This window comes from Trichoplusia ni, chromosome 26 (assembly GCF_003590095.1).
Source record: "Trichoplusia ni isolate ovarian cell line Hi5 chromosome 26, tn1, whole genome shotgun sequence".
NCBI lineage: Eukaryota > Metazoa > Arthropoda > Insecta > Lepidoptera > Noctuidae > Trichoplusia > Trichoplusia ni.
The window spans coordinates 4,092,108-4,105,872 of record NC_039503.1 but is presented as its reverse complement, the minus strand read 5'-3'; the positions used below and the strand labels follow the sequence as shown (position 1 = coordinate 4,105,872).

The following is a 13,765-nucleotide window of genomic DNA, read 5'->3' as shown; positions in this document are numbered from 1 at the left end:
TCGCAGCGTGATGTTATATAGCCTATAGCCTTCCTTGATAAATGGTCTATTCAACACAAAAAGATTTTTTTAATCAGAACCTAAGATTAGCCCATTCAAACAAACAAACTCTTCAGCTTTATATATTAGTATAGATATAGATTTTCCACACTTACAATTATCATTGCAGGTTGTTTGTAACCTAAGTTGACAGTGTAAGTAATGTTCTATTCGAACTGCTACTTATAATATTCTTTTTGTTACAGGACATCGACATTGACCTCCGCTCTGCCTGAAACCGACCCGTTAAAGATAGAAGATAGTTTTGAAGACACCGAGTAAGTACTGAAGCTTTTATAGAGTGAAATAATACGACCTCCGTGGTCGAGTGGCGTACGCACCGGTTTCAAAGTGTCGCTAGCTCTGAGGTCCCGGGTTCGATCCCGGTCGGGTCGATGTAAAAATTCACATTTGTACATTGTCTCGGGTCTGGGTGTTTGTGGTACCTTCGTTGTATCTGAATTCCATAACACACAAGTGCTTTAGCAACTTACTTTGGGTTCAGAACAATGTATGTGATGTTGTCCGCATTTATTATTTATAATAATATACCTCACTATTCACACGACGCCATCTAGTCTCAAACTAAGCAAAGCTTGTATTATGAGTACTAGAAAACTGATAAACATACAAATTAAACAGAATAAATACACTGAAATAAATCTCGGTCTATTTAATATATCTCTAAGTCTCGTGTGACGTCACTTACCAGTACGCTTTTTACTAGCAAGTGATGTTACTAGCCCCCACTACCATATACATTTCATCATCTTAAGTGCTTTTAATTTTAACTTTTGAATGACGTGATAAAATGAAAAATACGTTTTCAATATTTTTGTGAAACCTGTCTAAGGGACAATTTAGATTTTTTTTAGCCAAATACTCTATTATCTTTTTAGTATTGAATGAATGTAATATACGTTTTTTCTTTTTCAGGTATTTACTTGAAGATTTAGCTGACATTAAAGAAGAGATTGAATTTAGTGATGAAGGCTTCAGTTAGTAAATAAGATTCGGACACCTTTACAAGGACCTGTAGTTGCTCTGTCATGTAGCAGAAATCAAGGACAGATTCCCATTTGGGTGTATTTCATATTACCTTACCACCACAATATGTGTCGACTTGTACGGAAAACTAATTGTCATAGAAAATGTTTGCCATTAGAACATTGCCACAGTAAGACAAGAAGTGGTTCTGCCTCACGCAGTTGAACCCAGGGTGTTTTTAGTTGATGAGACAGTTTTGGGTGTATTCTGTATATTACGTCCACGGTATAATTCCCAGTTCTGCGCAATAGTGTAGCTACGGTGCTATGTTTAGGTTAGGTCAGGTAGGTAGTTTAGGTTTTAACTTTAGCACTTGAGATCTCCCCGAGGAGAGCTCGTGGCTAAGCTATGCTTGACGCGGTTGGTCCGTAAATGGGTGACCATCTTTGTCATAACGAGTTCCTCCGTGTTTCGGAAGGCACGTTAAATTGTGGGTCCCGGCTGTTATTCCTACATCTTTGACAGTCGTTACAGGTAGTCAGAAGCTTGAAAAGTCTGACATCCAGTGTCTGACCCCAACATAGTTGGGAAAAGGCTAGGCCGATGATGACTTGAGATCTCCCCGACGACATACTACGTATAAGTCAGACTTGTACTAGGTATTGAATTATTATTCAGTATTTTATCATACGAGAAATTTTTGACGATTGAATAAAATTGCATTTCCGAAATCTTGATCAGATTCACTTTCATCTCTTTTTTTTTGTAACTTTCTTACGGATATTATTATTGTTGTTTCTCCTCCAGCTCATTGTAGGTCAGAGCCAGGGTGGGGCCAGCTTGCCCCAGTGTGGCTACGCCCATGCACTCAACAATAGCAAGCGATCAAGTTTATTGCTTTTTACTTTAGATGGGTGCCACCTAAGGTATCTACGCCACTGGTTCTACGTTTGTATTCGTCCGTTGTTCACGCTAATTCTATTTGTAAAATGGTGGAGATATATTTTACCAGAACAGATGTCAGCCTACGACGAACCAAGCTTGTGTTATTGGCCCACCTTTACTGAAAAACATGTTGAAATAATAATACCAACTTGTAAATAGCCCTATTGAACTAAGTACATACCATTAAAATACTCTGATAATAGTTTTGTTGTCGTGTTCTTGTGTATATAGAAAATGTCTTAAGCCATAAATTGAACACATTAATGTTAAATGCTTTTGTTGTGCAGGCGAAGACGTACTTTATTGTATAATGAACCGACTGATTAAAATATAAGAAGAGTATTTGTATGTTTTATTTGCCTTGTATATATCTAAATACAAAGTGTTTTTGAAAGCCGACCACAGCCTGCTCAATCACACATCACAGGTAATCACGGATAGCCGAGTGGTTGAGGTCACCACGCCAAACCCACTCTGCGCGACGTGTCGCGAGTTCGATCTGCGTAGGACAAGCATTTGTGTGATCCACGAATGTTTGTTCCGAATCTAGTTGTCTGTGATTTAAAGTCGTATTACACAAACCGATGTCGACGTCCTACGACTTTCCGAAACATGACATATTTTGTTTTCCCGACTCTATAGTAAGAAATATTTTTCAATAATCTATGGGTTAGCTATTTAAAGCAGAACAGTCAACATTCTCGTGTCTTTACAAAAAAACAGACCGAAATTTGAATATAAACAGCTCTGTCTGGTTTTAATCCACGAAAACGGGTCTGGTAGAGAGCAGTCTTCGATATAAAAGAAACTGTTGAAAATAGGAAACTCCCGTACGTCATAGAGGATATACATTTATGAACACGAATACGGTTATTTTTTTAACAGAAAAAATCTGCAAAAAGAAAAGAAAAAGATAAGACATTTAATTGTTTCTCCTGGGACACGCAGTTTTTAGGTTTGTAGATTCTGGATTACAAAGTTGCAATACGAGGAAGAAAACTGTAAAGAATATATCATTTACAGAAGGTATGCTCAGTTATTATACAACGCAACTTGGCGAAGTAGGTCAGGTAAATAACCTGTCGATGACCGACTTGTAAAAGACATGTTGTGAGCATGCGTCATGCTATCAAATCAATTACCTGGGCATCCGATGTACACTACCTGTATTGATATTCATATTAATTTGGAAAACACTAATTTACTAGATGGGCGTTTTATTAAACCTGTTGAACTTACCTGCAGATAGTTTTGCGCTATACTAACACAAAATCATGTTTTAAAACTGTACGTAACTGTTCAAAAACGGATTTTCAAGTAACTTTTTATTTATGATTGAGTAAAAAGAAACTATTTATTTGAAAAGCTGTAGTTTTTCAAGATGATTTTAGGTTTTGTAATTTAAACGACGTGATAACTAAACGTCCAAACCACAGTGTAAAAATGAAAGCGCTACAATTGTCAAAGGGGCGCGGTGGAATCGGCGCAATCTGCCGCGCACCGGCGGCTGTTTAACTTTTATTAATTTTGTTACTGCCTAAACAAATAATAAGAAATAATTAAATTGTAGTGATTAATTAACCAAAATGGCGCAATGCGCGGTGCAGTCGTGCAACAATAAAAGCGGCAAAGATTTGCCAGAAGGAGTCACTTTTCATTTGTAAGTAAAATAACTGATATTCTGTTATTTTCATAATTATTTAACCACATTTATACTGTCCAGTAAATCATCTATGTTTTAAAAATCATAAAAAAAAATCAAGACTTTTGTATAATGACTGCTGCTTATGAAATGTCTTAGCAGCTGTTCTTAAAAACAAACAAAAACAAAATGACAGTTCATTGTTTTTCTTACAATTCTTTCTTCTTGGATTCTATTATTCAGCCACTGTGTAATATGTTTTAAAGTTGAGTATAGCAAGATAGAGGATTATGCAATCTATTGTTAAAAATAAAAGAACTATTTATTTTATCAAATACATAGTATAAATATTTAATTTTTAGAATATACTTTCGTGATTGAAGTTACAATAAAAAATATTAAAATACAATTATTAATGTTCGGCTACTGACCTTGCGAATGCTTTGTCTCTAACTGGGTATGATGAAGTTCTAACATTTTTTCCATTATTGGCGCCCAACGTGGGTCCTTGAATGTATGTAATAATTTAGCATAGCTTTTGAATTATCAAATCTTGCGAATGAAATACACTTACAGTAATTGCTTATGTTAAACTAGCTGTTGCCCGCGACTTCGTCCCCGTGGGTAGAAGATATAAGTTATGATTTATACCTGCCCTGATTTTTTCACATTTTCCATTGTATCTTTGCTCCTATTAGTCGCAGCGTGATGGTTTATAGCCTAAAGCCTTCCTCGATGAATGGCCTATTTAACACAAAAAGAATTTTTCAATTTGGACCAGTAGTTCCTGAGATTAGCGCGTTCAAACAAACAAACAAACTCTTCAGCTTTATATATTAGTATAGAAGTATAGATTAGTATAATTATATAGAGTATAGATATAATGATATAAAAGGTTGGAGCTAAAATCCATCCCACAGGCTAGCAATCTAAACAGAATTATGTCAACACTCAACCGCTACCTGAGATGCTAAGTGTTCAGGAAAACAGCCTTGATTATTTAAAAGGCTGCGTTGAAAAATTAATTAATTAATATCTAAAAATGTATGAAAAGTTAGATAGATAACCAGCATTATATATTTGTTATTTGAAAATAGATGTTGAATTGTTGAAGTACATAAAATTAGAGTAAAATAAAAATTGAATTACAAAATTCATTAATTCACATGGATTCTTATATATAATCATTGTTTTATTACAGAATTTGTAAATTAAATAACTGTTAGTTATCTTAACCAAGATTATGAGTATGAAATAGTGATTAAGAATCTGGCTATCTATTTTAGTTTTTTATTTAACCAAGCAACTATAGTCAATACAAGTCCACTTCAAAATGATTTGTCTATACCTACAAAGGCAAATCATTTTGGATTATTTTTCTACAAACACATCTAAACTAATTAATAACTGACATATTTCAAAGGTATATTTTTTTAATAAATTTTGGTCTTGTTATATATTGGTTTTTAGATTTTATTTCAATTTTTAATGTATTTTTAGGTTAAAAAACATCAAAAAGAATGTTTAAATTTTTAAGTATTATGAACAAACAGAGTACCTATAAAAAAAGTTTTTTTTTCAATATATTTGTATATAATACACCGTGATTTTTTAGTCGTCTTACAAAAACGGCCCCGTTCATGTATCCAATGACTAGAACACGTTCATGATAAAAAAAATAGGTATTTATGAGATTTGAATAAATTTAAAATCCAATATTTATTCAATATTATGATGCAATTCGTATTTTTTTAGAAACACAGCTCTGTTGCGAGCGCGGTCCGAGCCTCGTATCAATGGTGAGGGGCGCGGGCGGCGGCTTTTTTATCATTTTTAAGTATTTTCAGATTTATCTTCGTACTCATTATCTTAGTTGATGATAAAAAAATTATAATCGCGCCTAGGGGTATTTTACGTCGGATACATGAACTGGGCTCCTTTTGTAAGACGACTAAAAAATTACCGTTTACAAAAGTAGGTATGCATCTAATAAGACTAGATTGTAATTATACTTACATAAAAAAAAAACATATTTATATTTTATGGTAATTTAAGTTTTTTATTAATGATCATGTTTTAAAATATCAAAATGATTTTATTTTTGAGAGAAATCACTCTTCTCCTTTCTTTTGTGTCACAATTTTTGAAATTTTAATGCTTTTAACTGGACTGCACAGTGCACGGATAGCCGAGTGGTTTAGGTCACCGCGCCAACGCACTGCGCGCGACATGGCGTGGGATCGATGTCTTCGTAGGACGCTTGTTCGGAGGCTTGAATGTTTGTGAAACACTCTGCCACACAAGGATTAAATTATATAGTAGCTTTCTGAAGGATGGTTCTTCATTAAATGACGCAACGGTTTACTCTCGCGTATTTATCGGGATTGCCCGAGTCTAATTGTTTAACTCATTCATCTATGGTCGTGTCAGTTCATGATTAAGGAGTCCAGTTTATTTTGAAACTAGTCGGGCAATCCCGATAAATAAGCGTAAGTTGGTCGTTGCAAAATTTAATAAGGAGTATAAGGACTAAATTTCTTAGTACTGTAGTAATTTTATTAATTTCCTGCCTAGTTTGCGATGACGTATACCAACGATTCATATTTTTTTTTTAGATTCCCCAAAGATCCACAGGTGAGGCAAGTCTGGATAGATGCCACAGGCAACGGCTCGGACTGGAAGCCGGACAGACATCAGATTTGCTCCGAACACTTTCAGGAGAAATGCTTTCAGCAACTCAAGAAGAGTCGACGACTCTTCGTTTGGGCTATCCCGACTCTAAAGCTGAGGAATTTGAACTCACCGGTAAGGATTTTAGCTTTAAAAATATGACTTTGTCTTTCAATTTCTAGTTTTTTTTGTGTTTTTGATCTGCTATCAGTCTAAGACGTGTATGTAATTATAGTTTACTTTGTTAGTATTAAGAATTTTTCAGCGTTCTTATAAGTATTCAATATTTATCGTGGATATTGGTTTATCGCATAAAGTCTTCTATTGCTATTTATTTTTCTGTAGGTTTAGATAGAGTTGCAAGTTGAAAGCAGTCGATTAATGTAATAACAAAAAGCGATATTTTATCTGTCAATTTAAGCTTCTAGATAAAGCTTACGATTGTGTGCTAGAAAAACACAAAAGAAATTACGACTCAGTATCACTTTCAATAATAGTTAAAAAAAACTAAAAAACACGCTTTTTATAGAAAACCGAACTAAAAAATAGAAAATAAATTTAAATTAATAAAATAGTGTTTAAATTTCAATGAATATAAATTAATAATAGTGTGAATAAAAAAAAATATTTTATTTTAAAAAAATCTGGCCGTTTAAAGTGGGCCAAAATCGCGCCCAAAGAAGTCGGTTACAAACATACAAACAAACATACAGGTGAAGCTAATAAAAAGCGTGTAAAAAAGAAACAAATGAAAAGTTGACGACGTGGCCGGAAGGATATAGGATATTAGACTAGACTAATCTGCATTAGTCTAGTAAAAAGCATAGCTTCAAAAAGGAGGACGTTCTCTATTCGTCTGAATTTTTTGACCAGAACTTTGGACTATATGAGCCGATTATAGAATTATGTATATCATCATCGGCCTAGCCTTTTCCCAACTATGTTGGGGTCGGCTACCAGTCCAACCGGTTTCAGCTGAGTACCTGTGTTTTACAAGGAGCGACTGCCTATCTGACCTCCTCAACTCAGTTACCTGGGCAACACGACACTCCTTGGTTAGACTGGCTGTCAGACTTTTTCAAGCTTCTGACTACCTGTAACGACTGTCAAAGATGTAGGAATAACAGCCGGGACCCACAAATTAACGTGCCTTCCGAAACACGGAATAGAATTATGTATATATGACGTAAGAACATTATACATTGTAGACTGCATCAGAAAGGGCTGCACCAGCTCCCAGCGAACCTGAACCCGAGGAGCCAGCTGAGCCAGATGGAGAAACTCCTGAGCTGAATGAAGAAATACAGGTGCGTGGGTGTAATAATATTAGGTACAACTCATATTTTAGCGCGGCGCTCTCTTACATATGTAAGAGAGGATTCGATAAGATGGCTGCCCTTATACTTGAAAAAAGGCTAGCATGATGATGGCTGCAAGAGGCCTACTAAAGAACTAATGTCATCGCTGTCAACTTGACAGTGTCAAGCATGAAAAAATTAGTGGTTTCTTAGGTTTACGCGAATGTTAGACATTGAAATGAAACGACTGTTTTTCGTTTTAGTTCCCGACGTTTCGAAACGACCCGACCTGCAAAGGTGTCGAAACGTCGGGAACTAAAACCAAAAATTAAACCGCGATAAAATCCGTAAAAGTCGTTTCATTTCAATGAAAAAATTATTTATTTATTTAATTATAACACTAATCTACCATTACAGGTTACTTAACCTAATGCGGTAGCTAGGACTCAACAAAGGTCTAAGTATTTATGTGAACTAGGGTTTTAACATAGTTGCAGGTCTAAATTCCAGCAACTGTTTTAATGTGTAATTTTTTGATAATTCTATAAATGACCTATACAAATTAATGTGCAAACCATGTAATAATTTTAATCGCCGCACATGTTTTTTTGCCGTCTACTATATGTATAAATTGGAATTATCAGCTCGTGTCTTTCTGATAATATGTTTCTGTCATAGTTGCCATTACAAAAAATTGGTTCTAAAAAATAAAAATAGGGGTTAAGCTACGATACTTTCGGTCATTATTTTTGTTGGTGGGGGACACAAGGCCCGGTAATACACACAACCGACTTTTCTTTAACATTATTTTACGGAACTCTCAGAATCGCAATTCCCATTGACACTAAACCGTTTTTTCATATTTCACAGAAACGTAAACGCCTTGACGAGATCTTCGTTAAACCACAATGCGCAACATGTAGGAAACGCGCCGCACTCAATGTTTCCAGCACTAAACTTGAGGTTTGTGTTAAAATGGAAAGACAGCGTGCTGCTGGGGAGTTTGTTGCGCCGTTTCTTCTCTCATAGCAAAAGCACTTAGGAGCGGTGACGGGTGGGCAAAACTGGGTGCTGTCCAATGTAATTTGACCTTCAAAAAGTGATACTTAGCAGCCTAATTTGAATAAATGACTTTTAATTTTGCTTTTGAATAATAGTTTTATTTTATTTAGTCCGTAACTGTACCGCTGCAGGCCTCTTAAACAGCGTAAGAGTATTGTTCTACGCCTGTGAGTCCCACGGTGGGCGCCAAAATCGAATTTGTATGGGATGTGAAAATCCGATTGACAAATTTGAAAGGGAATATAGAATCAATTACTGCATCTCAGTGTTTGCTATAAACGATTTGTTATGAGGGTTATTGTCTTAGGATTTAAAAATTTATAGGATTCAAAAACCCACGTTATTAAAAATTATCAAAATCGGTTCAGCAGTTTTTATAGTTGTAAATTGTATTATCATCGGGTTTGAAGCCACCCTGAAAATTTCAGCCTGCTAGCTATTGAGTTGCAAAAATCCAACCTGAACGACAAACAAACACGAAAGTGAGTGTATAAAAACGTGGGAATACATCAATTTTTGTTTTTTTTTCTTCCATTAGGGTCAAGCAAAATCCATCGTTTCAAAAGTCTACCACTTCCTCTCTGAAGAGTTTAAAGACATAAAGGACCGTTACGGCGACGCCGTGGACCTGACTCCGTTGTCCAGGTTTCGGCAGCGCACTGCATATGCATGCGGAGTGAGCTATAGGGCTGTGGGGCTGGTGCTCAAGGAAGAGCAGGATTGGATGGAGGCGAGGGCTTCGCCGGTGGAGGAGCCCCCGGTTAAGAAGAGGAAGGCTGCGCGCGTGCAGACTGATGGTGATATTGAGAGGTACGATTAAGGGCTATTTTCAAAAAAGATTTTTTTTTGGTATTTGGTTTGTATACAATTCAATTCATTTATTTAAGAGTTATTCAGTCCATAGAGTGTTACTAGTACAGTAACTTAAAAACTGTTAGTAAATCACAGACACACAATATTTATTCTGGTATCCTTACTGGGAATGTTAGAATGTAGACGTGTGTATTAAAAAAAAATTGAAAAAAAAATTAACAAAATGAAAACAGTATAATAAAATAAGAAAATTAATCTATTATTAAAATTAATTAGTACATACTACGACCGAGATAATTTTAAATTTTATTACATTAGCAAAAATTTATTAGCAACATTCAACTTTACCTGTACACCGAAAATGAAAAAAAGAAACTCATCGTTCTTTAAAAAAGGTTTTAATATTAAGCCATCATAGTCAATCAAACAGAAAAACCTGTGTAAATAAACAGATATACTTAATTTGTTTAGGTACTAAAAATAAGGTAAACAATATTTTTGTGTCTCATGGACCCTGTCCAAATTGTCTTTCAATACTGCTAACGTGTCACCATTTTTTTGATTTTATACTTGCAATGCGCTAAAAAGACATGTATGCTTCTAGCCCCATCGATTCCTCTTCAGAAGACAACAACAACGAAGAAGAGAACTTCCAAACAGAACAGAGTACAACAGAAGCAGAAGAATCTGAACCGGTTGAGAAGGAGACCAGCTCAGAAGGAACACAAGAGGAAACCGTCCAAGGGACCTTAGATGTCAACCAAAACTATGACGACAACGCTGAAACCATGGAAAGTGTTTCCGTCGAATTTGAGTTCCATGATATGGAAGCAGCATCCAATCAATCATCTCAAGAACCTTCAATCATAACAATGATCAATCAGTCAGACAACGAAAACCAATCAATCCCAGAACAAAACATCGAATCAATAGAGAATCTTGACAATCAATCTCTCATCGAACCAACTATAATTGCGGTGGTTGATTCGAATCAATCAAACGTGAATCAAGTAATAAACTCGCTGAATCCGGGCATGAAACCGACTTTAATTAGGATGGTTGATTCAATGGGTAATCAATCAGGTCTTGTAGACCAAGCTCTGATGGTTGAATCAGGTGTGATGGACCAAGCGATAATAGAGCCGGGTGTGAACGACCTAGTCATGGACCAAGCGATGGTCGAACCCGCGATAATTACAATGATTGATCCGAATCTACCTGAGATTGAACAACCGATGTTTGAGCCCCGATTCGATTTGGAACCGACTATCATAACGGTTGTGGCAGGAGACGGGCCCGTCATTGAGAATCCGTGCGGTAATATGTGCTGGTGAGTTGTATCAATCTTTTCAAGTATCAATCAATACATTTAAGTTAAAGTGGCCTTTTTGTTATTTAAAAATAAAAGAAAGAAAATGATTGTATTTGAAAACATTTCGGCAAAGATATCTTTGTTAAAATTTATAATAAATCTTTGCGAAAATTTGGTTTTTCGGGCTCTGTACCCAAAGGGTAAAAACAAAACATTATTTCTAAGGCTACGCTTTCAGTCCGTCGCCAGGCTGTACCTCATGAACCGCAGATAGCTAGACAGTCGAAATGTGACAGATGATGTATTTTTCATGCCTCTATAACAAAAATAACGAGGTTAAGCAACGTGGATGGTTTTTAATTTTTGGATGGTTAACAAATAAATTTGATGGTGGAAATTTGTCTTCAGACCAATTTTCAAGCCATCGCGAGTCCTACACTGACGGCTTTATAGATTAAACCCTTGACTTAATATTTTCGCATTTATACATATTTATTCGTGTATATTTATTTTTATGATTTTTATAGTGAGGAGAGAGCCACTTTGACAATGATCAGTGAATCTTCAGATCCACCACCAGAATTACAACAAGACGTACAGGACGACTCACAACTTAACAGGTATGTTTATATCTTCTTTTAACTATCGCATCGCTGATTATTTCAATACTACTCTGCACCTATTAATACCGTGATTGTATATTTCCTATAGACTTCCTTAATAAATAGGCAATCGAGCTCAGAAAGTTTCAAAATCAGACCAGTTGTTTCCAGGATTAGCGCGTCCAAACAAAGAAACTTTACAATATAACACCGTCCCACGCTATTACCTCCTGTTAATAATTATTTAATAAAACCTCCTCCATAACAAATATAGTTAAATTGAATCCAAACGTTCGTGTGTAATGCAGTAACAAACATACTAACAAACTAACTCCTTTATAATATTGATGTTACTACCCGCTTCGCAGTAATGGCGAATCCTCAAACGACTTCGAAGTCGCTCAGTACACCCAACAAAATGACTCCGAAGGCGATCAATACATCGAACAGGATGAATCGGTTGAACATGAATATAACGAGCAAAATGAATCGACTGACTTCAATGAACAAAATGACTCTATAAGTCAAGATAATGGAGAAAATGAAACCATTTGTAACGAGTTCAGTGTTCAAAATGAGGATGGTTGCGATGGGAGTGAGTTTATTCAAGATAACAGCTGTGAGGATAACGTGTTTAATGAGCAAAATGACTGTAATTGTGAGCAAGAAGACTGTAATACTGATCAGCAGAGTCCGAGTTCTTCGATTGAAGGTGAAGGTCAAGTGGAGCAATTAGAAGGGTGAGTTACATCATAATTCCTTTAAACGACTCCCGAAAGGTTGAATTTTATCCCTGTGTCGAGAGGGGTTTCACAAACATTCAAGTCACATGCACAGAGACACCCAGACTCGGAACAAGCATTCGTAGTTACGCAATTGCTTGTCTTAAGCGGGGATTGAAGTCGGTTATCCGTGCAGTCATTATTTGTATGAAAAGGTTTTAAAGGAAAAAAATGAAAGTCTGTCATGAAACAATTGTTAGTTTAAATCTACGTTGCCTTAACTATGGTACAAATACAAATACAAATGGTACCCATTGGACGGGAGTTCAAATCTTTCCATTAGTCATGTTGCCCATTTAATGACCCTTTTTATTGATATCTCCAAATCCAGATTATTTATTAACAAAACATAGGTACCTACATTATTTAAAGATCTTTTACATTATCAAGACCGCTATTATATTGTATCAATTTCAAAAAAATGAAATACAAATATTAGTGTAATTGATGATCTTTGTAGGTATCAAGTATGTCACACTATATCTCCCATATTATCCGAACGCTCGACATTTCAATAGTATATTATATTATGGAGTTAACACTCCAATATGAAACTCTTCAATTTTCTTTCCTCCAGTGGTATGCCACCGCCAGACTTCGTGGACTCTGCGTGTCAGACTGACCGCGACACCGACACGCCGCTACAAGTGGCCGCAGCCGCCGCACCGATCGAGTACTGCGAGTAAGTAACCACTAACCTGGATACAAGGCCAAAATTCTTTTATTAACAATGGTCGACGAATGAGTGGAAATTCGATTGAATTTGATGCTTGTCGTATTCTTCTAAGCATTTTACCAACACAACGTCCCTTCCGAAACACGGAGAAACTCGTATTGACATAAATGGTCACCCACCCAAGGGACAACCGTATGAAGTATAGCTCAACCTGTGCTCGATCAACTTGTGTAGTTGTAGTTTATATTTATGTAATATTGTTAATAATAAAAGTTTTCCCTACATATTATTATATTTATTGAATTGTATAGTAAGTTGGGTTTTAGGTCCAATAAATTAATAATATTATTATTAATTTGCAGAGTTAACCCTATGAACACCATTGAGTTGGTGCCGGCCATGGCACACCTTGAGGCACAAGCGATTGTGGCAGAGCCACAGTACTTTGCGTAAGTTATATATTAACTAAAATAATGTTCCAAATGTGGAAAACTATTCATTTAAATAAACACAAAATCGCATTAATGCAAAATGTTATCTAAATTGGTCTAGCCAGTTATGTGCCAAAAAGCAACAAACTTACCGATACACATAATCACAAGCATTTGTTATTGGTAAACCCTATCAGATATTTTGAAATATTAATATTTCCTTCGTGTTATTTTCAATAATAATGATATTTCAGGGGCGCTGAGGGCGAAAATCTGAACGTGCAGCGAGTTGAATGCGGTGACGGCTACGGCTATTTCGTTATACTAAATTAAATAACAAATTATTTACATACACAGCGTGTAATAGAATTGCATAGTCGCATATACTTCGGTACTACTTATACTCGGTTTAGTATACCTAAGTAAAATATATTTGGAATCCGAATAAGTGGCGAATAGATGGCGCAACTAGAGCCATCACCTTAACGTTTTGAAAGTGCCTGGAA

General features: G+C 35.8%; 3 protein-coding genes across 13 annotated transcripts in view; all 3 read left to right on the top strand.

Moving 5' to 3' along the window:
• The window catches only part of LOC113505464, a 31,848-nt gene extending 30,355 nt beyond the window's left edge, over window positions 1–1,493 (top strand). For all 11 annotated transcript variants that reach the window (XM_026888174.1, XM_026888173.1, XM_026888181.1 and 8 more), the window contains 2 exons: window positions 246–317; window positions 976–1,493. In XM_026888174.1, coding sequence (XP_026743975.1) covers window positions 246–317; window positions 976–1,042 — 139 coding nt within the window. In that variant the 3' untranslated portion in view covers window positions 1,043–1,493. The remainder of the gene's footprint in view (window positions 1–245; window positions 318–975) is intronic.
• A 1,957-nt stretch (window positions 1,494–3,450) lies between these two features.
• LOC113505473 lies at window positions 3,451–11,114 on the top strand. The gene is made up of 6 exons (XM_026888195.1): window positions 3,451–3,631; window positions 6,229–6,418; window positions 7,492–7,590; window positions 8,452–8,544; window positions 9,182–9,453; window positions 10,061–11,114. The coding sequence occupies exons 1-6, from the start codon at window positions 3,558–3,560 to the stop codon at window positions 10,788–10,790; spliced, it is 1,458 nt and encodes a 485-aa protein (XP_026743996.1). The 5' UTR covers window positions 3,451–3,557; the 3' UTR covers window positions 10,791–11,114.
• Window positions 11,115–11,276: 162 nt separating this feature from the next.
• On the top strand, window positions 11,277–13,765 carry LOC113505474. The gene is made up of 5 exons (XM_026888196.1): window positions 11,277–11,388; window positions 11,739–12,110; window positions 12,730–12,834; window positions 13,191–13,277; window positions 13,514–13,765. Exons 1-5 carry the CDS (start codon window positions 11,318–11,320, stop codon window positions 13,590–13,592), a joined length of 714 nt encoding a protein of 237 aa, XP_026743997.1. The 5' UTR covers window positions 11,277–11,317; the 3' UTR covers window positions 13,593–13,765.